The sequence below is a fragment of the Euprymna scolopes genome, chromosome 2, assembly GCF_053919585.1.
Source record: "Euprymna scolopes isolate OS-2025 chromosome 2, ASM5391958v1, whole genome shotgun sequence".
Classification (NCBI taxonomy): domain Eukaryota; kingdom Metazoa; phylum Mollusca; class Cephalopoda; order Sepiida; family Sepiolidae; genus Euprymna; species Euprymna scolopes.
In genome coordinates this window covers 125,391,242-125,417,787 of record NC_136483.1, presented here as the reverse complement: position 1 = coordinate 125,417,787, position 26,546 = coordinate 125,391,242, and the positions used below count along the sequence as shown (strand labels likewise).

At 31.5% G+C, this 26,546-nt stretch overlaps 2 protein-coding genes across 5 annotated transcripts in view; one reads left to right on the top strand and one right to left on the bottom strand.

Annotated features, from left to right (window-relative positions):
- Positions 1–10,394, bottom strand: part of LOC145295939 (protein strawberry notch homolog 1-like) — a 329,531-nt gene extending 319,137 nt beyond the window's left edge. The window contains exon 1 of one of the 2 annotated variants that reach the window (XM_080141823.1): positions 9,879–10,394. In XM_080141823.1, the coding sequence (XP_079997949.1) occupies positions 9,879–9,938 (60 nt within the window). In that variant the 5' untranslated portion in view covers positions 9,939–10,394. The remainder of the gene's footprint in view (positions 1–9,878) is intronic. The other variant, XM_080141832.1, reaches the window with a different exon arrangement.
- A 167-nt stretch (positions 10,395–10,561) lies between these two features.
- The window catches only part of LOC145295951 (N-lysine methyltransferase KMT5A-A-like), a 191,819-nt gene continuing 175,834 nt past the window's right edge, over positions 10,562–26,546 (top strand). For all 3 annotated transcript variants that reach the window (XM_080141861.1, XM_080141855.1, XM_080141844.1), the window contains exon 1: positions 10,562–10,781. In XM_080141861.1, the coding sequence (XP_079997987.1) occupies positions 10,712–10,781 (70 nt within the window). In that variant the 5' untranslated portion in view covers positions 10,562–10,711. The remainder of the gene's footprint in view (positions 10,782–26,546) is intronic.

The following is a 26,546-nucleotide window of genomic DNA, read 5'->3' as shown; positions in this document are numbered from 1 at the left end:
ATTCATATTAAAAAGGAAATATGTTTTCTTGACGAAATAAAACATTTGAACATTATAAAGCGAGAAATAAAAGTACTTCTTGATGCATACAACATAACACACGTGTCCTGTCATTGCAATAAGCAGAGTGCCATTTAAAATACTGAAAATATAAAGGCCATCTTAAAATAAAAGAAAACGAGTGATTGATTATATAATGATTGTAAATTTAGACAAATGTTAAAAACTAGTGTACCATTTAAAAACCAAACTTTACTTAAAAATTCACTAACAATCATGAAATTGACCAATTTTAATGAATGATCACTGAATATAATGAATACATTTTTACTTAAATCTTAGTCGAAATGTATTATTTTGTTCAAACAAAAAATAACTTTACTAAAGTTATGTTTTTCAGCAGTAAAAAAAAAAAAAAAAAAAAAAATGCAAATTTATTTTTGCTTTTTATGAAAAAAGCATAAATTATAGCAATTAAGAAAAATTTAATTTTTACAGGAACATTGCAGAAAAAAAGCCCCTAAAGTCCATATTAATGAATTCAATATAATGCAAAGGAAAATTAATTTCTTGAACTACCGATATTATCATTGAATTAAGGATTGTTTAATATTTTCACACAAAAAATTATAATTGCAAAAAATATTTCCAACTTTTTCTTTTTAATTACAGGTTAATTTTTTAATTAAGATTCTAATATTTTCCTTGCTTGCATAAATGTGAAACTTTAAACAATTTTTATATAATCTTGAAAAATAATATTTTTTTTAATTTAAAAGGCAGGAACATAGAAAAGTAATTGAATTAAAAAAAAAAAAAGGTAAAAATTAAACATTTACAATAGAAACTCATGGATGCACGGCTGGGAGAGAATAAAAGAAAAACAACACTCTTTAACAACTCAACGTCATTTTCAGACAGCCTTTCGACTGTCTGAGATTTTAGGCTTCCGTATAATCCATGTGACAAGGATTATGTTTTCTTTCGGTTTGGGGGCTAATTAAGCTATTTTTTGTACAAACAAAGTGTTTTTTTTTTTTTAAATTTATTTAATTCAATATCTTTCGTCTTTACTAATTATCTTGGAAATAGAAAGGATTTTTTACAATGAATTAATTTAACTTGAGAATTTAGCTGAATTAGATCGCTGTGAAAACATTTTTTTCCACATGTACAAATATCTTTTTCCTTTTGGAAATTAACATTAGTTTTTAATCTTTCAAATACAATAAAAAAAATAAAAAAAAATTATGATAAATCAGCTTTCAAACCTTTGCCCCCCCCCCCAACCTTTTTTTTTCACCATTTTTGGCCATACATATAAGCAAAGACTTTGGTTCTGTGATGCAATAAATACAAAAACCAGAATCCATTACTACCCCTCCATTAAACTTAATTCAAGTCAAAATGATTTTGGCGGACCTGAATGAACTTTCCCCCTGCCGCAATAATGATCCTTTTTCACGCTTTCTTATTTTCTCTTAATTCGTGGATTATCGTCGATAACAGACTTAACTTACATATTAGCAGACAAAATTTTGGTAAATTTTTACATGATCAAGCGTCGTTTACCACCCTCCCAAAAAAGAAGAAAAAAAAAAAAAAAAATGGATAATTTTCCTTTTTTTAAATAATAAAAAAAGATTAGCTCTGCATTCCCCTCCCCCGTTTGTGCATGCGGTATAAACAAATATGGCCACCACGTTACATGGCGACATAACATGCGGAAAAGTATGTTTGCAATATTGTGAAAACTAATTGCCAGACTCAATTTTAAATGTGATATTCGTTTTCAGCACACCTGAATACCCTAGAAAACAAGATTTTAAAAGTTGTTGGTCTACCAGAACTACATTTACCAAAAATTAATTCCAAAAAAATTTTAATTAAATTTTTTGTTATTTTATGTTCCTAATGTAATCTCCCCCCAAAATTGAATTTGTCATTTTGGGGTTCGTTTTGTTTATGAAATTATTAGGTGAAAGTACAGAATGGTAGGTACCTCCAACGCGCAACAGTTTTACCCTCCTCCCCATATGTAAATGTAATTTAATACTAACAGTTCAGCCCAGCTTTGCTTGGGCCCTATGTAGTGTTTCTAACTTTGTGTGTGTGTGTGACTCATGATCAGATAACCTACATCTAAAATTTCAAGTGTTTAGACCCAAAATTGACAGGAGTTCGGTAGAGTCTGCAAAGGTCAATTCTTGCAACTTTGACCTCTTGGCAGCCAAATTTTCAGCCAAAATCCGATTAAAAAGCTTGCCCTATGTCTGAATACCCTTTATGTAAAATTTCAAAGGCCAAAAATTGGTTGAGTAATTTGGTAGAGACCGCAGAGGTCAAATTTTGTAAAACTTTGACCCCAATTTTGATCCCTTTAACATTTGTTTTGGGCTCAAATCAAATTAAAAAGTTTGATCTATGTCCAAGTAACCTACATCTAAGATTTCAAGTGTTTAGAGTCAAAATTGGTGGAGGAGTTTGATAGAGTTTTCAAAGGTCAAATAGTTGAACTTTGACCCCTTGACAGCCAAATTTCTGGCCGTAAAATGATTAAAATTTTTTTTCAAATCTCAGTACACCTTCTGTCAAATCTCAAGTTTGTAGACTGAAAATTGAGACTCTAAAACAACGTTTCTATGTAGTGACGTTTTTGAAAGTGTAGACATACCCAGGTTTTAAAAATCTAGTAAAAATCAAATAATAGTCATATCTTCCTGAAATTTAGGATATTAGTAAATAAACTTACAAAATAAAAGTAGGTTTCGTTAAATATATTAAAGAAAATATATTTTTATGTGTTCTACACCCATATTTCATGTTACGAAAACTTTAAATATAGGTTGATAAAAATCAACATTTTTGAAAGTTGAAAAAAAAAAAGAAAGAAAAAGTTTTGTCCCCCCCCCCCCCCAATCACCAAACTTAAAATAAAGTACTAGGGGTGATAGATCTCATTGAACACTAGGGACTGCCAAAATTCACAACAGAATTACCCCACCCTATATGTAACACGATGTAATTTTATTATAAATAACTTTTGTACCATTTAAAAGGAAGGCAAAATAAACTAGTAATAATTTTTAAAAAGTTTTTTCATTGTATGAAAATAATGAAAAAATAATGACATTGCGAGACAAAACTCGCATTTACATAATTGGCGCTGTAAAATAACGTTCCCATGTAGTAGACATTCTGAACGTGAAAACAAACCCGTGTTTAATAAATCTAGCAAAATCAACTAATGGTCAGATTTTTGTGAAATTTTCGATGCTTATCCATTTTTAGAATGAAATTACATATAAAATGCAGTTTCCGTAAAATATATGAGAGTAAATTTTTTTTTTAGTGTGCCTCCCCCCCATTTATTTTTTCGAAATTTGAACAAAATATATTTAAATCTATCGAAATTTCTATTTATTATGAAACATAAGAGTTCAAGTAAGTAAAATATATTTATTTTTTAAAAGTTTAAATACAAGTATTGAACAAGAATTTACCTTGAAGTTGCAATTAAAAAATTGATATAAATTTAATTTTTTCTTTTAAATAGCGCTTTTTCTAAAAAACAGCATTTTTTTTTTTTTAAATCTATGTTGTAGCGGACATTTTGAAATAATGGAATCTTAATCCTTTTAATCTTTTAAAAATCAGTTAATTGTCCGCTACAACATAGATTTTTTTAATTAATTGTGAAAATTTTTTTTAAAATATAAAGTTATATAAACATGACTCTTGCCACCTATTTAATGGCCAGATTAAAACTGATTCAAAATTAATATTGCGTTAAAACCCAGTTTTTGTACATGCACTGTGATATTCTTGTAGGTCTTGTTTTATGAAATAAAATATTGAAGCCGGGACTGAACAAAAATGAACTGGTTGATTGAAAACATTCACTTCCGCAGATGCGTTTGCCATTCTAAAACCTCACAGCTTAACTAGATTATTCTGTTAGTGTTTACTAAAAAGTAACCAAATTATCTATTAAAAATAAGTTCAATTATTTTCATAATTTTTTTTTTTGTGTTTTACGTTTAATTTTAAAGTTTAAGCTTTTTTTATTTTCCAATTTTAGATACTTTAAAAACTCAAATTCTTTCATTAACGTTTGTTTTTAATTTTAGTAGTAATGAAGTGGTCAGAGGCACCAAACTGGTAAAAGGGAAAATTATTCCCAAGTAGCATTCAGGGAGGAAAAAAATGCTCTTTCGTAATTTAAATTGTTCCAAAGTATCGAAAACTTAAAATAACATGCATGTGTAGTGAACTAACTATTTTATTGTTACTTCTGCTCTTCCGTAGATGTCAAAAAAGTCACATAACATTTTATTTTTGTGTTATGTTTTCTACTCCCACTGAAAAAAAAAAAAAAAAAAAAAAAAAAAAAAAAAAAAAAAGATTTTACTTGATTATTTCTAACGATAATAGTGAATCTTTTTTTACATTTCGATAATTTAATCTTTAAGTAAACTATTTGCATATAAAATAAATTCCTATTAAATTACAGTAGTAATAGTTAAAAAAAAAAAAATCGTTCGCTGTGGCTCGCATCAAGCACACAAGCACATCAATTGATGACGTCACCAGATCATGTGTACATTTTGGAAAACTTCACATAAAAATGGTACACTAGGTGGCCAAAAAGTGGGGAACCATTTTATGTTAAATTTATATAGAAAAGTGACCCCCGCCCCTCTAAAATGTTAAAGTTTGTTTTTTTTTCTCCAAAATTTCTTCTTTAATATTATTTATAAATGCCGTTTAACGTATTAGGCAAAAAAAGATTTTGTGTTTAGGAGTTAAATGACACAGTCATGTCGTAAATATAGATTTTTTTCACTGCAAAAAATATATTAGAATGTAATTTTAGTTTGACAATGTAGCAAAATATAATTTTAAACTATAAAAATGTATCGACATTTACTTTCGATTTTTTAATATATTTTTTTTCCTTCAACGAGTGATTTTCATTAAAATCTTGTTGGAATATAATGCTTATATAATTTATTACAGTTACAAGAAAAATATGAGTTATCGACTGTTCTTTGGTTGCCAACAACCTCTATCGGCCATTCTCTAAACTAAAATACACACATTTGCCCCCTGGTCCTCTCATACAGAAGTGCCGAAATTATTTTTACGAAAGGGGGGAAAGCTCGTTCAGGTCTGCTACGATTTTCTTAGTTCAAAGGCTTAAAAAAATCAGAATTTTTACTAAACACGTGCTCTTAGCAACAGTATTTTGCATAATTTTTTAGTTTTAACTCATTTTCCCAAACTTAAACTATTCAACAGAGACCTTTTCCGAACAGAATAAACATTTTACATTAGATAAAAACGCTAAACACTTATCCAGTTAGGTAGAAAAGTAACTTATCTTGCCTTTGATAATATTTATTTGTTATATATTTGTTTTTTGACAATTTTTTCGAATCTATGTGTATAGTAAAACAAACAAAAATTTAGGCAAATGTGTACTATATTTCTCGCTACTGTAATGACTTCCGATATTTACTGTCTAGCGACAGTTTTTTTTTTTTTTTTTTTTTACTAAAAGCACAACAGCAGTTTCTACTCGATGAATTTTCATAATTTTAGGACATTTTTGACATGACAAGTAAGTACTAGGTACGGGCAATTTAATGGCTACTTAATGGTTTTTAACGCCAGTTAATCATAATTTTTTAAATTTTCGAGTACTTTTTTTTTTATTGTATTTGAAAGATTATAGTCTAAAGTTAATTTCTCAAAGAAAAAGTGTGTGAAATAAATACATGGAATAATTTTATCTCAAATCTGAAAAATTCATTATGACAAAAATCGAGTTTACATTAAGTTTTCTGGAATTATTTCCAAGTGAAGTTAAAGTCTTAAGATAATGAATTAATACAATAAATGTACTTAACTTTTGCTAAAAGAGTAATAATTCACTGATTGGACCGAGACTTATTTATCGTATCCAAAAAAAAAAAAAATCTGGCGGCAATATTCAAATATGTATGGAAAGACAAATTAGACATAATTTATGTCTTTATTTAACATTATTCTGGCATACCGAGCGACTTTTTCTTTTAGTCGCAGACCCTCCTTCCTTCATTTAAAAATGCAGAAAAGTTAATTAAATTCATTAATTATACTTCTGACAATTTATTCTTTAAAAAAAAAAAAAAAAAGTTAGCACGATTATTTATTAATATTAATACAGAATTACAATTGGTTAAGAAAACGATTTATAATCATTGAAAAAATTACACACTAAAAAAATAGACGTACGTTAAAATTTATCAATGTTTACGTGAAATTTGAAGTTCATAAAAACAAACAGGCGGGTAGTTGAAAATAGGAGGAGGGTGGGCAAAAAAACGATTTTCTTTTCAACTCTGCGCATCATCCGTACTTACCGACATGGAACGTTCATATAATTTTTGCCCTTTTTTAATTATTTTTCTATGTTCCTGTTTTTCGATTTAATTTTTTGGGGGTTTGTATTACTGTACACAGATTCGAAAAAGTGGTCAAAAAACAAATATATAACAAATAAATATTATCAAAGGCAAGATAAGTTACTTTTCTACCTAACTGGATATATTTTTCGTGTTTTTATTCAATGTAACATGCTTATTCAGCTCGAAAAGCATACAGTGTTTACCGATGTATTGGAAAATTCAAAATGGCGCCCGCGCCCGACACTATCTTAAACACGGTAAGTTCAGGAAAAGATGTTATAAATAATAAACTAGACAAAATACTGTTAGAAATTTGCTCATTATATGTTACCGTGACATAAGTTGACATATATTCGGTGTTTTTTTAATAGTATTTTGTCTAGTTTATTATTTATAACACCTTTTCCCAAACTTACCGTGTTAAAGAGAGTGTCGGGCGTCATTTTGAATTTTCCAATACATCGGTAAACACTGCATGTTTTTCGAGCTGAATAAACATGTTACATTGAATAAAAACAAAAAAAATGTATCCAGTTAGGTAGAAAAGTAACTTATCTTGCCTTTGATAATATTTATTTGTTATATATTTGTTTTCTGACAACTTTTTCGAATCTATGTGTACAGTAATACAAACCTTTTTTTTTTTTTTTTTTACTTTATTTTCCAAGATTATGTGAACATTATTTTACGTTGATAATTATACGTTCTTGCGAGCAATGGAAATATTAGAATCTTACATGTAAAGATTACGTTAAAAATGTAAGCGTAAAAAAAAAAAAAAAAATTGCAATTATGATTTTTTGTGTGAAAATATTAATAAACAATGCTTAATTCAATGATAATATTGGTAGTTCGGGAAATTAATTTTTCTTCTAATTATATCGATTTCATTAATACGGACTTCAGGAGCTTTTTTCGTAATGTTACTGTAAAAAATTTTATTTTATTGTTACAAATTACGATACTTTATTTACATAAAAGCAAAAATAAATTCTTGCGTTTTTTTATTTACTACAGAAAACATAACTTTACTAAAGTTATTTTTTGTTTAAACAAAATACATTTCACTAAGATTTAAATAAAGTCCATTATAATCCGCGATCATTATTTGATAAATACTGAAAATTTTATTAAAATCGGTTGATTTCCAGATTTTTGATGAATTTTTAAGTAAAGGGAGGGGTCAAAATGTTTATACATTTTGAGCATCGGTATTCATTTTGCCCGTACTATTTTTTTTTTAAAACACACATTTAAAAAACCGATCCGTCAACAAGCAGCATTTTAATCAAACATTTTATGGCCAGCTATTTTATCAGGGAACGTTTTCTTAATTGATCGAATTAGAGTAATCATATAAAGGAAACAGTTGTGAAACTAACATTCTGGGAAAAGATTAAAAAAACAATTCTCGTTGAATATCCTTCAAAAAAAAAAAAAAAAAAAAAAAAGCCCGACCTCTCTCGTGTATAAACAAAGTCACATTTTTGTAGGGAGAGAGTATTGAGGATTAAATAAAATCATAACCCATGAATGATTCAGCATAAATTTTAAAGACACTGAAATTATAGATCTTAAATTCATTATTTCTAAATTAATTGAAAAATGTTTTCCTTTCGTTTTTCATGAAAAAAATTTAGTTCTAAACCAAAAAGTTCGAATTGGCGGCTTTTCGGAAACTGTTCTATCTGAAAGTAGCTTTTAAGTCATTTATTATGGTTTATGTTCTTAAACCACAGATAAACAGTATTCTTCGCCATTACTAAATCAATTCATTTTCCTATTGAGGGAAATTTCACCCCTGACAAAGGTCAGAACAGAAACAATTGATTCGAACATGAAAACATTTTGTTACAATTGCATTTTACCAGATATTTCCACGTTTTGTAATTATTCTGTATTATCATACCTAATAATTTAATACGAAATGATATCGTAAAACTTGAATTTAACTCAATACTATTTGAAAAATAGCACTCTTTGCAGTGCATATTGACCCTATGCACTGCAAAGAGTGTTTATTCCGAAAGCCGTTCTCTCTACTTTTAAATCGTATTTCCAAGTTTAATTAAAGTTGTTTTTTTTAATTCAATTGTAAGGTTAAAGTATAGAATAGGTACAACACACCCTCCCCATGTTAAGAATGGCCTTTTAAATATTATTTCAGCACGGATCAATAAGTGCACTAATACCGCAGGTTGTACAAAACCAGTGCACACTAACCCTTCTCTGCAAAAAAACAAGTAAAATTGATTGATTTTAAATATTTAGGAAACAATATTTTGATACGAAATAGTTTAAATAACATTTGAACTTCAATGACCACATGGGGAAATTAAAGGAATAAAGTGTGTCAATTATAATTTAACTTTCAAAAAGCAACTTTTACTCATTGTATAACATTAATGCAACGCATGAATACAACATAGAATTCATTTTACTATTATTAATCTGTATCGCAAGCTAGTACTCATTGCACCTTGCTGAAATAACGTTATTTAAAAAGCCATTGGGAGTAGAGGGTGTTTTATATCTATTCTGTACAATTGAATAAAAAAAATAAATAAATAATAAAAACTTTAATTAAACTTGGAAATACGATTTAAAAAAATCGCGGATCAGTAAGTGCATTAGCACCCGAAAGGTTTAGTTTAACTTACCGTTTAAAGAATCACACACAGAACGATTGAAAGGAAAAATAAGTTATTCTTTTTCTCTCAATGTATAAAGAAAATAGAAAAGATACACTGACCTTTTTTTTTTTTTTTTTTTAAAAAAAAAAAAAAAAAAAAAAAAAAGGTTAAGATTTACAAAAGTAAATTTTCAAAACGAAATTAAGTTTAGAATAATTTTAGATGAAAATATATTTTAATAAATTCATAATTTAGGTACTCCTACAGAATTTGAACAGATTTGTTTTTAAATTTTAGATTTATATAAGCAAGATCGAAATTTTTAAAATTATATATTAAAAACAAAGTGAAAAGACATTTTTATCGTGTTTTTAAAATACATTTTTTTTTAAACATACTCTTTTTATTTTTTTTATCTGGGGGATCACATGCATTTAATAAGGCAGAGAGAGATTCACTACCGGGTCTGTAAATAGTTGAATGAAAAAGCGTTAATAAATACGTTTATAATAAAATTATTGAATTTATACGAAAATGAATTAATGGATAGAAAGAGAAAGAAATAAGTCGCAATAAACAACAACAATAAACAAAAAAAGATTTCTTTGTCGAGTGGCAACATTTTGAATTCAGGATTTGATTTTTTCACGAAGCCGTCTCGAAAAAGGAAGGTAGTAACTAGATCTAAGTACATTTTGCAATGAAAGCTTACAAAAAGAAAAAAAAAAACATACAGCAAGTTAAGTGTTTACATAAAATTTAACGAGAAAAATTAAACGAAATAAATGCTTACAGGTGTTGCATTAGTAGCCATCATTTGTCTCCCACGATTACAGAGGTGTTCAGTCAACATTCGCCATTAGAAATTTGACTAGGGGACGCCAGAAATCTCCCAGAATTCCATGCAGTCAATGAACAAAACAGACGAAATGTTAAAAAATCATATTTTTCCTTTTATGGCACAAATATACATTGAAAACACAAAACTTTAGAATTAAAAAAAATAATAATAAAACTCAGATGCCTTTTAGTGAAATATTTTCGCTGGTAAGATTAAGCACAAAATGACATAACATGACTTGTTACCAACATGGCGGAAACAAGAGAGAAAAATTAAATAAAACAAAATGCCTAACAATATATAAAACTAAAGTAAGAAACATGGTAAAGCTAAATTAGAATTAATTTTAATGTTTTTTTTTCTGTGCATAGATATGTATTAATTTATGAAATAATAATAAAACAACAAACTTGTACAATTAATATATCGGCGTATAATTTAGTCCGTTGTATTATAAAATTTGTTTCCGTTTCCGGTTGGCCAGGCTTTATTTATTTTTCTACATATTTTATTTAATTATTCAAAATTAAATAATAATAATAATAATTTAAAGTTTTTTTTATTTTTTTTTAATCAACGTCACTAACGTGTAATTTTAAATGTCACAATACATAGCCACCACCAGCTATCTTGTAGTACCGTCGTCGTCGTCGTCGTCGTCACTGTATAAGTTATAAATGTATTAAAGTCCCGTTCAAACTTGTTTCATCTACTCTCTATTCTTTAACTTTGAATAGAATATTTCCTAAAAGTCTAAAAATGAGCAACGTTAAGCTGGTTATTGAATGTGGAATTCCGAGTTTTTAAGTATTTTATTTATTTATTGTTTTAAACTAAAGAAAATCATGCCGATTCGTAAGTATTGTTAAACTTTTTTCTGGCATTATTTTTTTATGATTATTTTAGGTTTTCATTTTCTTTTTCTGGTACTTATGCACTTTTGTTACCGTGCTATGTTTTTTTTTTTTTTCTAATTATTTTCAAATTAGATTTAAGTTTTATGATATTGTTTTATTAAATTGTTGGGTGAATGTATAGCTTATTTCAGCACAGTATCAAAAGTGCATAGTTTTGCACTTTTGGCACCGTGCTGAAATAAGTTATTTTGAAAGCTATTCAGGAAAAAGAAATGATTTAACATTTCGTCATTGACTGCATGGAATTTCTTGCGTCCCCATGCGGCAGTTTAAAAGATATGAAGCTTGAATTTAACCTGAAAAACTTTAAAAATAGCGCGATAGCAAAAGTGCACAAGCACTGTACTTTTTTTTTTCTCTCTCTCTTTTTCTTGCTCATTTTTCAAACTCATTCAATTAATTTTGGGTACTTGTGCATCCACTGCATCTGTTACCGCGCTAAAAATAATAAAGCCGGGGGGGGGGTTGTGACTATTCTCTACTTTCACTTAAGAAATAAATAAAAAATAAAAAAAATTGAATTGGAAAAATTTTTTAAACATAGTAACAAATTTTTTAAACATGGTAACAAATTTTCTAACAATGGATTCATTTACATCTTAACTTGAGGTACTCATGTACTTATTGATCCGTGATGAAATAACGTTAGGGGAGGGTGTTTTGTACCTATTACAATTGAATAAAAAACAAAACTTTAATTAAACTTAGAAATACGATTTAAAAAATAGAGCGACGAATCAGTAAGTGCATTAGCACCAAACTTTATTTAGGAACTTCCATATCGGTCTAAATTGTATTTTTCATGGACTAATTTACGTTTTCAGTTTTTTTGTTTTGTTTTTTTACATTAAAATATTAAATAATGGACAGGTTATGTTTTCATTTTTCATTGAAAATTGTTTTTCAATGTTGTAAGATGACTTCTGAATTTATAGGTGAAGTTGCCTGTCTTTGAATTTAATGTTTGATTTTTCAATCCAAAAATAAAAATTAAATTAAAATTAAAATATTGAGAAAAGCAAGCGGACATTTTTATTTTCAATTTAGATGATGGCGATAAAGTAAACAAAATCACTGGCTTCGATATTTTGTTCTTTGCTTATAATGGTTAATTTCTTAAACATAATACTATTTAGCGCGAAATAATTCGTTTGGCAATAGTGCCCATCCTCCAAAAATTCTCTGGAATTTGTAACGCTAAACTTGGATTCAACCGGTGAATCTACTGATAACTTTTTAAAAATCGTTTTATCACGAACGATAACTCCATTAGTGATCCGTTTCATTCCATCTTCCTAAAAAAAATTGGCGCGTATTTTCAGCATTCTTTTCAATCTTTACTAAACGTAAAGTATTATTAGTAAAGCTATGGTCGAAAATTTATTGTACAATTTGTGAAACCAATCTAGAAGGATTGTATATCTGTAAAGACCTGTTCACAATAAGTAGTTATAGCAAAATAGGTATTTATTTTCAGAAAATTTACAAATAAAAATTCAGAAAAATTTGGCACAAGGCCGAAGATGGGGGAGGGGAAAGGACGGTCTTCTCTGACTAATCTAACCTAACTAGTTCCTACTTTCACTCTACTTACACCATAATACCACATTCATACTATACATCCATCAGCGACATCCTTCATCAATCACCATAAGAACATCATACCATGATAACCTAATTAAAACCCTTAAGAAAGGGGGGTTTGGGAAGATAAAAATTTTATATACAAAATATAAATGAAATATTTACAATGTTAGTAACAAAAGACCCCCCCCCCCCCCGTTGTTAAACTATGGCAGATACACCGATTCGCCAGTCGAAAGGGTGATGCGGGTCCGAACGCTTTATTTAAAACACCTCTTACGAAAACTTCGAAAGGGAACCCGCATCTCTGGCGAATCAAGCGACCTGTCACCTAATTGGGGAGGGGAGTGGGGTTAAAAAAAAAAAAAAAGGGACAAACTTAAAAGGGGCCTAATGATCGCTATCACACACTAGCTAGGTTATGAACAAAGAAGCCTAAATAATGGTCCTACTCTTGCCTATATCGTGACCTACTCTGGACTAAAAACGAGTCAGGGCTGACGTTCGTTCCTGTCACCCAAAATTCTTTTTCCTAAGGAACATCCAAGAACCAGTCAAGACTTGCTTCTCTCACCCGACACACACGCGCAACTGACACCCACGTTTCAACAAAGTCTGACGGAGAGAGTCTAACTCTCTCGGCCTTGATACGATCCTTCAAATAATGACGGAAGAGTCGTATAAAGTCGAGGGGAGCAAAGTCCTCAGATCCATAGACCACTTTCATACGTGTGTTCCAGATAACACCTCTCATCACAGCTAGCAAGGTCAAACACAAATCTTTTCTGAGCCTATCCGTTGTCGGAGCCCAATTGCTACAGACATTAATAGGAACCAAAGTTAATGAGGATGCGTTTAGTATGCGGACCATGAGACCTGTAACAAACTCAATCAGCGGCGTCACGATGCGACAATAAACGAAGGCGTGACATAAAGTCTCGTCCTCATCGCCGCACCGTTTACAAATAGGCGAGTCCACCAAGCCAGCTGAGTGGAGTCTCTTACCGACCCAGAGAGCATCCCGAATTACCAGCCAGGTCAAGGAAGCCTCGTCGTTAGTGAGGCATCCTGACCCAGGCGCCCAAGGCCAGATTGAGCGAAGCTGCTCCTTCGTCAAAGGGAGCCTCCCACCGATGACATCCGTTACGGATCCCCTCACTAAAACCCGATATAATGCCTTTCGGGACAACAGCAGAGTGTTAGAGAGGCTTTCCTTCACTCTTAAGAGGGACTTCAGTGCGCGCCGGCACTCGCGATAGAAGGGGCATTCACCTCGGGGCAACCTGTGTGCCTCCCCCTCGGAGTAGTGCACCCCTCTCAAAGCCGGGAAGGCTTTCTTAGTGTCCTTCATCCAGAGGCCACCGTTTTCCCTATCTTGTGTGCACATTCGATCTAAGTAGTAGAGCCGTAGCGTGTATAGCCGAATCTCCACGTTTGGCATACCTAGACCGCCTTCAGAAGGATGTAGGTAGCAGACATCGCGACAGACCTTAGGGGCCCTTCCAAGCCATAAGAAGTTGAAAAGAGCCCTCTGCAAATATAGCAGTGTGTCTGACGGGATTGGAAGCACTGATAGACGATAAATAGCGATTGGATAGATGTGGGTATTACACACCTCCGCTCGCCCCTTTAATGAAAGGTTTCTACTGATCCACCGTGAAGCTGCAGACCGTACCGCTTTCAGAACCTCCGACCAATTTTTCTCCAGCTGGAGGTCAGGACCAAACCAGACGCCGAGTATCTTGCAAGGCCCATCGCTCCAACTAAAGGGCCCCTGAAGGGGCATACCCCTCCAGGCACCAATGCGCAAACCCGAAGACTTGTCGCAGTTAATTTTGGCCCCTGTTACCGTTTCATACAATCTGATTTCTACACCGACGACACTAATCTCAGCACTGCTCGTTACAAGCACAGTTACGTCGTCGGCATAGGCGGAGTACTTCGCCTGGGCATCCACACCTGGCAAAGTGATTCCGCGTAGGACCGGATTCACCCTTAGCCTGCGCAAAAATGGCTCGATCGCAAGCACATATAGCATGGGTGATAACGGGCACCCTTGACGAATGGAACGTGACAAACTGAAGGGTCTCGACCTCTTCCCATTTACTTCTACCATCACCGCGGGGTTAGCATAGAGAAGATGAACCCAAGAGCGAAATTGCGGGCCAAAACCGGCCGCCGATAAAACAGCCCCCAAGTACCGATGGTCAACCCTATCGAAGGCTTTGGACTGATCTAAATTGATCAGCGCGGCCTCAGTGTCGACTTTTTCTATCATCAGGCGTATCGAGTGCAAGTTATCCTGGATTGTCCTGCCCTTCACGGCACACGTTTGCTCGGGGCTAATAAGACGAGCCAGGACAAGCTGCAGACGATTTGCGAGAATCTTGGCCAAAATCTTTAACTCAGCGTTAAGCATCGTTAAGGGCCTGAAATTACCTAACCCATCCCCTCCATCTTTGCTTTTACGAACAAGCTTTATCACACCCATGGTAAAGTACTTGGGGATTGAGCCGTTCCTAAACCATGAGTTAAACAAAACCGTCAGTAAGGGGACGAAGATGTGCGACAACCTCAAATACACTTCGTAGGGAAGACCATCGATCCCCGGTGACTTATTAAGGCCGACCCGCTTTAAGGCTTCAATGACTTCATCCTCCGTTATGCCACCTTCGCACCTAGCCGCTTCGGTCGTCGAAAGACGAGAAAAGTCAGCCAAATAGGTGTCAAACTGTTCTAATGACAGACCGGGTTCCATGGAAAAAAGCTCCTGGAAATGGGATCTAAACGCCTTCAGCACACCCTGGTTTGTGGTCACGGTACGCCCGTCCGGCAATGTGACACGAGCGATGTGCCTATCAGCCGCTTGCCTAAGCTCCTCTGCACGCAGTTCAGCGGCCATGTTTGTTGCTTCCTGGGGCATTCTTTTTAACCTAGCCCTAATCGCTAAGGCTTGGTGCTCCTTTTCAGCAAGGGAGGCAAGCCGAGCCCTAATTATATTAACGCTAGCACTATCCCCCTCCTCCACCGCCCGATCTAGTCTAGACTCTAGTGTCACTTTAGCTGCCCTAGAATCTATTGATCTATAGAAATTTATTGTACAATTTGTGAAACCAATCTAGAAGGATTGTATATCTGTAAAGACCTGTTCACAATAAGTAGTTATAGCAAAATAAGATGTTTTGTTAAAATTATTGTGAATTCTAACTACCCACCCGTGCCGGGCCCTGCCCTTAAAACTAAATTGGTGATGTTGCTGATGTTGTACAATGCCTCCCCATGGAACAGAGTTAGACACCAGGGTCGTTTTTTAATGTGGAGAAAAGGAACAAAAAATAATTGTCCAGTCGTGAAAGATTTCTCCGCCACTAACAGAACAGGAAATTGAAGTGACAGATACTACACTTTGATCTTGACCCAAAGGTCACTGTGTTCGACCGTTTTTGTGGAGATTGCCCTTCCTTTGTTTACAAAGCATTTGACGGAAGTGATGTCTGACATATTTTTATCTACGGATGGCCAAAACCGTATAGAATGAACCCCCCCTTTTTTTTTTTTAATTCAAACTGTCTTTATTTGAACTTAATGGACTTTTTTTTTATTTATTAACTATCTTTATCAAACAAAAATAGAACATTTATAATGACATATTATGAACTGTTTTTCAAACATCGAAATTTTAATTCTGGTAAATATCCAGATACGCTACAACAGAACACCGACCACTCTAATTTATTTTATAGGTAATTGAGGTCGCTGACAACGAATCTGATAGTAAAACTTGGGGCAAATTTACCGTTTGCATGGTATTAACCCCTGAACCCACGAACTACTTTCCACCATTTTGCTGCTTCTGTTTACGCTACGCACGCGCGTTGCAGCATAAACGACTGCTTGCTTCACCTAGCAAACTGCCTTCTCACATGGCGTATCAATCAAAAAATTACGGACTTTAATTTTTTAATGACTTACAATTAAAGAAAAGTACAACAAATTGGGCGACCCTTTTTTTTTCTCACGTAGTTTTTAATGCGGTTTACAAAAACATAAGCACCCAACTTTTTTTTTTTTTTTTTTTTTTGCGGGAGGGGGATTCAATTATAGAATTTATGTGGTTAAATAGGTGTTTCCGCAGTTTAGTTAATCGTTTGTCCGTAAGTAACGCAAACGCACCGACATTTACCAATTAGAACACCATTTAACATTTTTTTTTTTTCGAAGATTTTACTGTTTACATTGGGGGCACGAGGCACCTTTTTGGAAAATTCTGTTTCAGGAAAAAAAAAAAAACAATTAAATTACCCCCCCCCCCCCCTCCCCAACTTGGAGGGCTTTCCTTTTCTTGTTTTATTTCTTTTTCAGCTAATTTTAAATTTTCCACACAAAAAGTGCTCTGGATATTTACCTTTTGAAAATTAGGAAATTTTATGTTCTGGGGTTAAAAAAAGAAAATTACCCCCCTCCCACACACACACACACACACACACACAACTTGATGTGCTTTTCTTTTCTTGCTTTTTCTTTTTCATCCAATTTCAAATTTTCCGAGGAAGATTTGTACGCCATGTGAGAAGGCAGTTTGCTTGTTGAAGCCGTCGTTTATGCTACAGCGCGCGCATGCGCGTAGCGTAAACGGAAGTTGCAAAATGGTGGAAAGTAGTTCGTGGGTTCAGGGGTTAATACCATGCAAGCGGTAAATTTGCCCCAAGTTTGACTATCAGATTCGTTGTCAGCGACCTCAATTAACTATATGAAAAACAAGTGGAGTGGTCGGTGTTCTGTTGTAGCATATCTGGATATTTACCAAAGTGAGTTTTATTTTTTAAAAAAATAAATAAATAAAAGACGGTGTTTTTTTTTTTTTTTTTTTTCCAATTAAATTATTAACTTTATTTGAACTTTTCAACTAACTTTTACAGACATGAAAAATAGACTTTATAGATATTTTATAATTTTTTTTTAAAATATATTAAACGAAAAGTTTTTTGAACACTTCTCATGTATTTAATGAAACACCATAAAAACCGTATCCAATACATAATTCCCCAAATAATTCTTTGTTTATTTTAACTCTTTAACAAACTTTTGCATACATAAAGACTTTATAAATCTTTTATAACATAAAATTTAAAATTTCTTTTAAAGAAAGTTTTTTTTCATTGTTCATGTAGTTTACTCGTACATCATAAAAAAAAAATCGTATTCAATACTTGATATTCTCAAAATAATTGTCTTTGATTCGCCGCCGCCAGAGGAATTCTTGTAGATGACTATTAAAGTTTGCATCACTAGTCCCCCCCCCCCTCATCGACCTGAACTTATTTTTACAAATACTCCCGCTACCTTCCACACGATTTGTGTGAATACTAGGGTCATTTGGATCCACAAAGTTATACCGGTGGTTTACCACAGCATGGTTCGGTAATGCATTATAGGCGCGTCAACCATCTGTCACAATGTCACAATCCGTGTGCCTGGTCTCATGTACTGTGCAATTATTGGCAATAGGGTTGCAGCATCTCGTCTCGACTGCCACCATCATTAAGTTCGTTTCTCGTTCTACCATGCCAAGAACCCACTGACCTGGACGGAATCTTCCTCGGCACTGCATGAATTTACTTTCATCAATTTCTACTGTTCGTTCAGGACCACCTAATTGTATTGGATTTTCCAGCATGGGCATCGCGTATATATCGCGAATGAAATTATACCAGTCGACTACAGATTTTTTAGAGACATAAGTTTCTTTTGAAACAGTCACTAGTGGTTCCCCCAACGACCACCAATACAAATTTTGTATCAAGTCTTGTAGCCGTCAAAGAAGGAACCAGCTCTAATATTTATTGCTTTTTTTTTTTTTTTTTTTTTTTTTTTTTTTCATTTGGGGTAAGATCAACAATAGCCATCAATAAAGCGCCTTCCATTTCTATTTGAAGATTCATACTTCGACATGGATCAGTACATTTTGGACACGTCGTGCCAACCATTTCATGGTATTCAGTGTATTTGTGGAGGACGTTTCTTTAATCACATCACTGAATATCATATTTTTTTGTTGCTAGTTTTATCGCTGGCATTACTGCATTTGTTAATGTGTTCATAATTTGGAAATCAATTTGGCAGTCTTGACTCTTGCACTTAAGCCCAGCAAATTCGAAAAGTAAGTTCGATAACTCTAGAAGGATCACACCAGTACACTGTCAAATCACAATATTATGAATTATTAAATTTTCATCACGATATTACGAATTATTAAAGTGTTCAAATATTTTTTAGATATTTAAAAATATTTTATTTCAAGTTTTAAGCTTTCTTTTATTACACACAACAAAGTTTCAGTTTTTAAAATCTCGTTACAAAAATCTCTGTACTGGTCGCGGTAAGAGTTCCCTGCCGAACACCCACAAAAAACAATGACTTCTCCCCACGCATGCGCAAAAGACATGTTTTAATTGCCATAATAACTAAACGATCATGAATTTTTATCCACTTTGTTTTACTGTTTATGAATATTGAAATAAGACATTACTACACATTTATTAATATCTTTTTTTTTTTTTTTTTTTTTACTGTTTTACTGTTTATGTGTCACTTTTATCGACTTTTCTTTTCTGTTTTAATAGCATTTTCTTAAAATGAATATTAAAATAATTTCCCAACTTTTTTCATTTCTATGTGTTTTTAGTTTTGTGTGTTGAATGAAACTTTTATTTTTCATTACAACAATAGTTATCGACCCCGGTTCTTTGGCTGACAAACGACATCTGTCGGCGGTTCTTGAAATTTACTTACCACAAAAAGGTGTTATAAATAAAAAAACTATACAAAATACTATTAAAAACCCGCCGAATATATGTCAACCTATGTCACGGTAACATATATTGAGCGAGTTTTTAACAGTATTTTATCCGGTTTTTTTATTTATAACATCTTTTCCCACACTTACCGTGTTAAAGAGAGAATAAGACGCCATCTTGAATGTTCCAATACATCGGTAAACACTGTATGGGTTTCGTGCTGAATAAATGTTACATTGAATAAAAACACGAAAAATATATCCAGTTTGGTAGAAAAGTAAATTATCTTGCCTAACATTTATCTGTTATATATTTGTTTTTTGACAATTTTTTCGAATCTATGTGTACAGTAATACAAACCCTAAATGTATTATTTTATCACCATTTTGTGGTACTAGTGCACTTATTGATCCGTGCTGAAATAACGTTATTATTTAAAAAGCTTCTTAACACGGGGAGGGTGTTTTGTACCTATTCTCTACTTTAACCTTACAATTGAATAAAAAAACATTAAACTTTAAGCTTAGAAATACGATTTAAAATATAGCGCGGATCATAAGTGCACTAGCACCCATTTTCTTATTAATAAATGTTTAGTAATTATTTTTCTTTTAATATTCATAAACAGTAAAAACGTCATTTAAAAAGAAAATGCTATTTAAAAAAGAAAATAACATTAATTAAACGTAAGTAAATTTATTATTCTATCACCATTTTGTGGTAAGTAAATTTCAAGAACCGCCGACAGATGTCGTTTGTCAGCCAAAGAACCGGGGTCGATAACTATTGTTGTAATGAAAAATAAGTTTCATTCAACACACAAAACTTAAAACACATAGAAATGAAAAGTTGGGAAATTATTTTAATATTCATTTTAAGAAAATGCTATTAAAACAGAAAAGAAAAAGTCAATAAAAGTGACACATAAACAGTAAAAAAAAAAAATATTAATAAATGTGTAGTAATGTCTTTTATTTCAATATTCAATATAAGAATAATTTCAATATTTCATATATATAATATTTCAATATTCAATATAAGAAAAGAAAAAGTCGATAAAAGTGACACATAAACAGTAAAATAGTAAAAAAAAAAAAAAAAGATATTAATAAATGTGTAGTAATGTATTTTATTTCAATATTCATAAACATTAACGTTGTCATTTAAAAAGAAAATGCTATTAAAAAGTTAAAAAAAAAAGTTTAAAAGTCGATAAAAGTGATTAAAAGTGAGATATTATTAATAAATGTGTAGTAATGTCTTTTATTTCAATATTCATAAACAGTAAAACAAAGTCGATAAAAATTCATGATCGTTTAGTTACTATGGCAACTAAAACATGTCCTTTGCGCATGCGTGGGGAGAAGTCATTGTTTTTTAGGGTGTTCGGCAGGGAACTCTTACCGCGACCAGTACCAAAATCTCATTTCGAAAAATAATTTGGTTTATCATTTCATTGTTGAATAAAATTTCAAAGTGATAAATGGTGAGAAAAAAAATCTCAAAGAAAAAACAACATCTATTTTCTTTTTCGTTTTTTTTTTTTGTTTGTTTTAATAAAACTTTAATTTTAAAATTTCGATGTTTGAAAAACAGTCCATAATATATATTTCATTATAAAAGTTCTATTTTTGTTTGATAAAAAGAATAAAACAGTTAATAAAAAAATTAAAAAAAAAAACAGTCCATTAAGTTCAAGTAAAGACTGTTTGAATAAAACTTATATAAAAAAAAAAAAAAAAAAGTTCATTCTATACGGTTTTGGCCATCCGTAGATAAAAATGTCGGACGTCACTTCCGCCAAATGGCTTTGTAAACAAAGGAAGGCCAATCTACACCATTACCAATAAATTATAAATGAGAGCAGCTCAGCAGAAGAGGGAATTTGACCCCCCCCCCTCAAACAAAAACTTACTTTCGGGCTAAGATCAGTGTGTAGTATCGGTTCTGATGCTACATTAAGTTAATTTAGTTCACGTGTACGAGCGTATCCCCCCCCCTATATTTTTTTTATTTTCGTCTCTTGTCAGTTGATTATTTGGTCGACGTACACGAGTGTTATCCTAGGTGTGTCAGAATTTTTTGGGAATTTTTGACACCCTTAACACAAAACTGCGAATAAAATATACAAAACTCGTAATTTCTCTTTTTAAAGTGGTTTGTTTAATTACTTTATGGAATAATAAACTTCCACAATAAACTATTAAAGTTTTTTTTTTTTTTTTTTTTGAAAAATAATAGAAATATTTTTTATTGAAAAAACAAAAAACAGTTTACAAAGTGCCTGCGCGCGCTCATGCAGCCTTTTGTTTTGTTTTTTTTCTACGTAATAAAATGAATTGAATTTTACGAGTTAATTTTTTTTTAATTTAAAAATCTATCAATTTTTCTATTGGTTCAATTTTTACAATATTTGCAGGTTTAATGTGAAATTTTATGCTCTTTCCAATAAACAATGTTTTTTTTTTTTGTTTTTTTAATTCACTCCCCCCTATTTTGCAAATTTTCTCACCTACGATTTATATATCACAAATTGAAGATAAAAGATCAATAAATAAAATAATCTAAAAAAAAAAAAAAAAAAGGTTTTGTGCAAATTTACCTTTCAAGTAAAACCTTTTCTTTTTTTCTTCTGTAGATTTCAGTGTGTTAAAAGCGAATCTGAAAACCGTTTCCGTCGCAAAAAAAAGTTTTCATGATATGAAGAAATTACTTTTTCGAAACGTGGGTGATCACTTTTCCATGTAAATTTAACTTAAATGAGCACTCACTTTCTGGCCACCTGAGAGAGGGGGCATTTTTTGTTTGTTGGCTAAAAAGTGTTTTGTTTGATTTCTTTTGCATGGTATTAACTCCTGAATTCTGGGACTATTTTCCATTTCACAGCCTAGCCTTCGTTTACGTTAGGTGAGCATAAAAAAGGCTGTTAAATGTGCACTCGCGTACCAAACTGCCTTGTCATAGTGTAGTATTGGCGAAAAATTAGACAAAAAACAAGTAGTTTTCCAAATATTAAACCATGTAATTTTATGTTATCACGTCTGGCCATTTTGTATGTGCAAACGTGCACATGGCCTACACAGGCCTAAATGATGATCAGAACTTTAATAATTCAACTTACTATTTTTCGAAGCTCCTTGAAAAATGTAATTCAAACTTTTTTTTTTTTTTTCTTTTAATGGAATACACAAATTTTTGATATATTTTAATACTTCTTTATCGACTAAATTTATTTTTTTAAATATCTAAAAAAAGAAAACGTTCAATGAAATAGAAATATTTGCGGTCGGCGTCTGGTATTTACTTGATGTAAGCATAACATGGGCTTTCATTTAAAAAAAAAAGGTTTTACACTTTGGACTTTACAGGTAAATTTCAAAAACTATTTTCTTGTTTTAAATTAGAATATTTTCTTGATCTTATCTTCAATTTGTGATATATAAAACTTTGGCACATAAATTAATTAAAATTTTAATAGACATTTCAAAATGGGGGAGGGGGTGAATTTGAAAAAAAAAACGTTTCTCTAAAATATTATATTTGGTTTATTGGAAAGAGCATAAAATTTCACATTGACCCCGAAAATATTGTAAAAATTGAACCAATAGAAAAATTGATAGATTTTTAAAGTTTAAAAATTAAAATATTTAACTCGTAAAATGCTATTGATTTTATTACGTAAAAAAATGGCTGCGTGAAGGCACACCGGCATTTTGTAAACACTGTTTTTTAAAAAATAAAAAATATTTCTATTTTTTAAACAACTTTAATAGCTTTTTTTAAGTATAATCCATAAAGAAAATAAACAACCCACTTTAAAAAGAGAAATTACAAGTTTTTTTTATATTTTATTTGCAGTTTTCTGTTAGGGGTGTCAAATTCCTCCAAATTTCTGATACACCTAATGCAGGCCGTGTGCACGCGCTTGCGCGTACAAAATGGTCAGCCATGATAACAGAATTACATGGCTTCATATTTGGAAAACTACTTGTTTTTTGTCTAATTTTCGCCACTGTGACAATAGGGCAGGTCGATTTTGGAACCCCGGTGAGGCAATGGTGATGATAGTTGGGGTTTGACATAGAAAAGACCTACGGGAAATATTTTTCTCAAGATCGTTATCTTTGCTTGACTTTAAAAGTTGAAAAATTGAAGCGATCAAAAGTTTTTCGGTGAATTGTTAAGAACGTCCCGTCATCCAAACAATCCGTAGTTAAGAAAATGGAATCATTATTTAGAATAATTTTTAAACTACATTTTTAAATAAAATGAGTGAGGATAATGCATTAATAAAATAAATATTAAGTGCAAAGGCAAAATTATGTTTTTTAAATAATAACGACCAAAGTTCACTTTTACATTTCAGGAACATTTTTTGGGTGGAAACATTTTAGATTTCACCATCGCAAAACACGCTCGTTATTGATATTGAAAATTAACGTTTGTTTATTATTTAATTTGAAAACATTACGATTTAGGCTTAATTATTTCGAAATGAAAAAGACTTGTTTAAAATATATATTATTATATTTCAAGTGTCTGCAGTGAATTTAAACATATTCGTTTTATCTTTTTTAATTTTTTTTTTTTTATTAGGTTGGTGCAAAATAATGGCTTTTTTTTTTTTTTTTTTTTTTTACGTTTAAACGAACGTCAAAAACATTATTTTTGCACCAACCTAATATTTCACATAAAATTCTGTTTTAAATTTTTATTAAAATATGGTAATACTCCAGTTTTATATTAAAACAAAACAAAAAAATAGTCCATACAATTTTATTCTACACATTCTTTACCAAACATAACCACGTAAATTTTCAAGTTTTTCTACTTAATGAAAAATACTTTGCAGAAAATTAGTGTCAAATTTTAATTTCTTTTATTTTTAGGGAGTAATTGTTTTTAAGTAGTGATTTTCTTCTAAAATTATAGTTTTAAAATCAGATAACCTACAAAGATTAATAAGAGTAAATAAGGAAACTCCTTTAAAGGTTTTTTGTTATTTGTGTTAAAATAAATTTTAGAAAGCCATTCTTAATATGTGAAGGAGGTTGTATTGTAACTATTCTGTACTTTCACCTAAAAATTTAATAAACAGAAATTTCATAAAAATTAAATTTAACTGTAAAATACTAAAAATAGCATGGTAACAGATGCACAGGCACAGGTTTTTCAAACTCTAAACACTAAACATTCGTTTAAAATGGCACAACTACATCAAGGATGAATCTCTTTATGGATAAATTCATGTTATTGAAGGAGGAGCTAAAATCTGCTTAAAATATCTAAACTAAACACTACTATGCCTCTGATTTTGTTTGGTCCTCTCTCTCTTCAATACATCTAATTCAACTCTATAAAGTTTTTCATTATTTCTTATAACTAGCACTTATTTTTTTTACGTATGAAACTGGAAGATAGCCTAATACAGTTTCCTTCAGTTATAATTCATTTATTTATTTTACTTTTCGGATTAGAATGTCAGTAAAAGCACGACGTTCAGTTTTAACCCGTGGTTCACAAAATTTGCTGGCCCACCTTGTCATTTGGATGAAACAGCACCCCCAACTTCACGACAAGTCATCCAGTTTAGTTATTTCCTTGAAAACAGTTTATCCCCAGTTTAAAAATAGTGAGATTTCTAAGTTAATTGCCAAGGATATAATTAGTATTCAGCAAGCAGTTAATCCACAATTGCCCTTGTTAAGGTAACATTATATAGGACAGAAGGTCAATATATTTTGCTATAAGAGGGCCAAACAGATTGACAGGAAATCTCTTGCAGCAATCAAAGTGAAAAGAATGAAGGAACAGCTAAACGGACTGTTTGATATATCTTCTTGTAGCTGCAAACTTTCTGCCTTGAGATGTGATGACTTTGCAGTAAAGTGCAAGACTGAAAATTGCCAGACAAGGCATATAATCTGCACTTGTCCTAACAAAGAGGTAAAATTAATTCTATAGATTCACCTGCAATTATATTCCTTTTTTTTTTTTTCCAGAAATAGTGAACAACTCAAAAAAAAAAAAAAAAAAAAAAAAAAAAAAAAAATTACTGCTATCAATTTTGCAGCAACACACTGGTCAAATTTGATTGATTTTTCTCAAAAAGTTGTATATGGGCAGGAAGCAAGACGTACACATTATTACAAAGTCATTGTGCCAGCAAATTAGACCTTCATTTTCCTCCAAAAAAAAATTATATAGAACAATTTAGTTCTAGTATAAGTTTATATTATTGCCTCTAATAAAAAATTGAAATACATGGTTCTGTAACTTGTATTATCTTTTTGAATTGTGAAATTTAAGACTTAGTTGCTAATTAGCTTTTTTACAATTTTTGTTTAATCAATGCAGTGAAAGTTTAGATATTTTGCTAGTTGTGATGCATAATTAAAATTCATGTATTTATTTTTCTTTCAATGTATTTCATATAAATATATCAATTTTAATTGGATTTTTTATTGAAATAATGAATTTCAAAGTCAGTGTTGTGAAAAATGCTATGAAAATGATTTTTCAGCATTTTTCTACACAATTTTTAAAATTAAATGCTCAATTTTCTGTTCAAGATGGGAATCTAATTTTTGGTATATGTTCTTATCACATCAAATCCCAACTATCATCATCAGTGCCATGTTGATTTTCTGAAAAAAGTTGCAAATCGACCTGCCCTACTGTGACAAGGCAGTTTGGTACGCGAGTGCACATTTAACAGCCTTTTTTATGCTCGCGTAGTGTAAACAAAGGCTGGGTTGTGAGATGGAAAATAGTTCCAGAGCTAAGGGGTTAATATACAAATGGTAAATTTGACGGAAATGGTTACCATATTCTTTTAAAGCACACTGAAAACTACAAAACTTTTTTCTATACGAATGTGAGACGAGCCTTAAAGTAAAATAATACAGCAAAGAATTAGTAATTCAAAATTCGGAACTTATGCTTATCAGGCTGGCTGGATAAGCATAAGTTCCGAGTTAGGACTCAACCAGGACAGCTTCGAGAAGAAAGCCTTACAGAGAATAGAGCTCCCACAATGTCTTCATGTTATACCAAAATGTTGTTGAACAAAGGACTTACATTTCTACAAGCAGACACTTTCTTTTTATTACATTTTCACCCCAAACAAGGCATATTGCCACTTTGATGTAGTGGGGCTATTATCAGGAACATAAGCTACATGGGTGAATGGTGGCCTTTAGAGGTACAGGATACTTTCAGGTGTTAGTAGCTTTCTAGCATGGTAGAGAGAACCTACCTTCTTCACAGCAGTCCTTGCAATACTCTCGATGTAATTGTTCCAGCTCCTGTTTCCTGTGAAC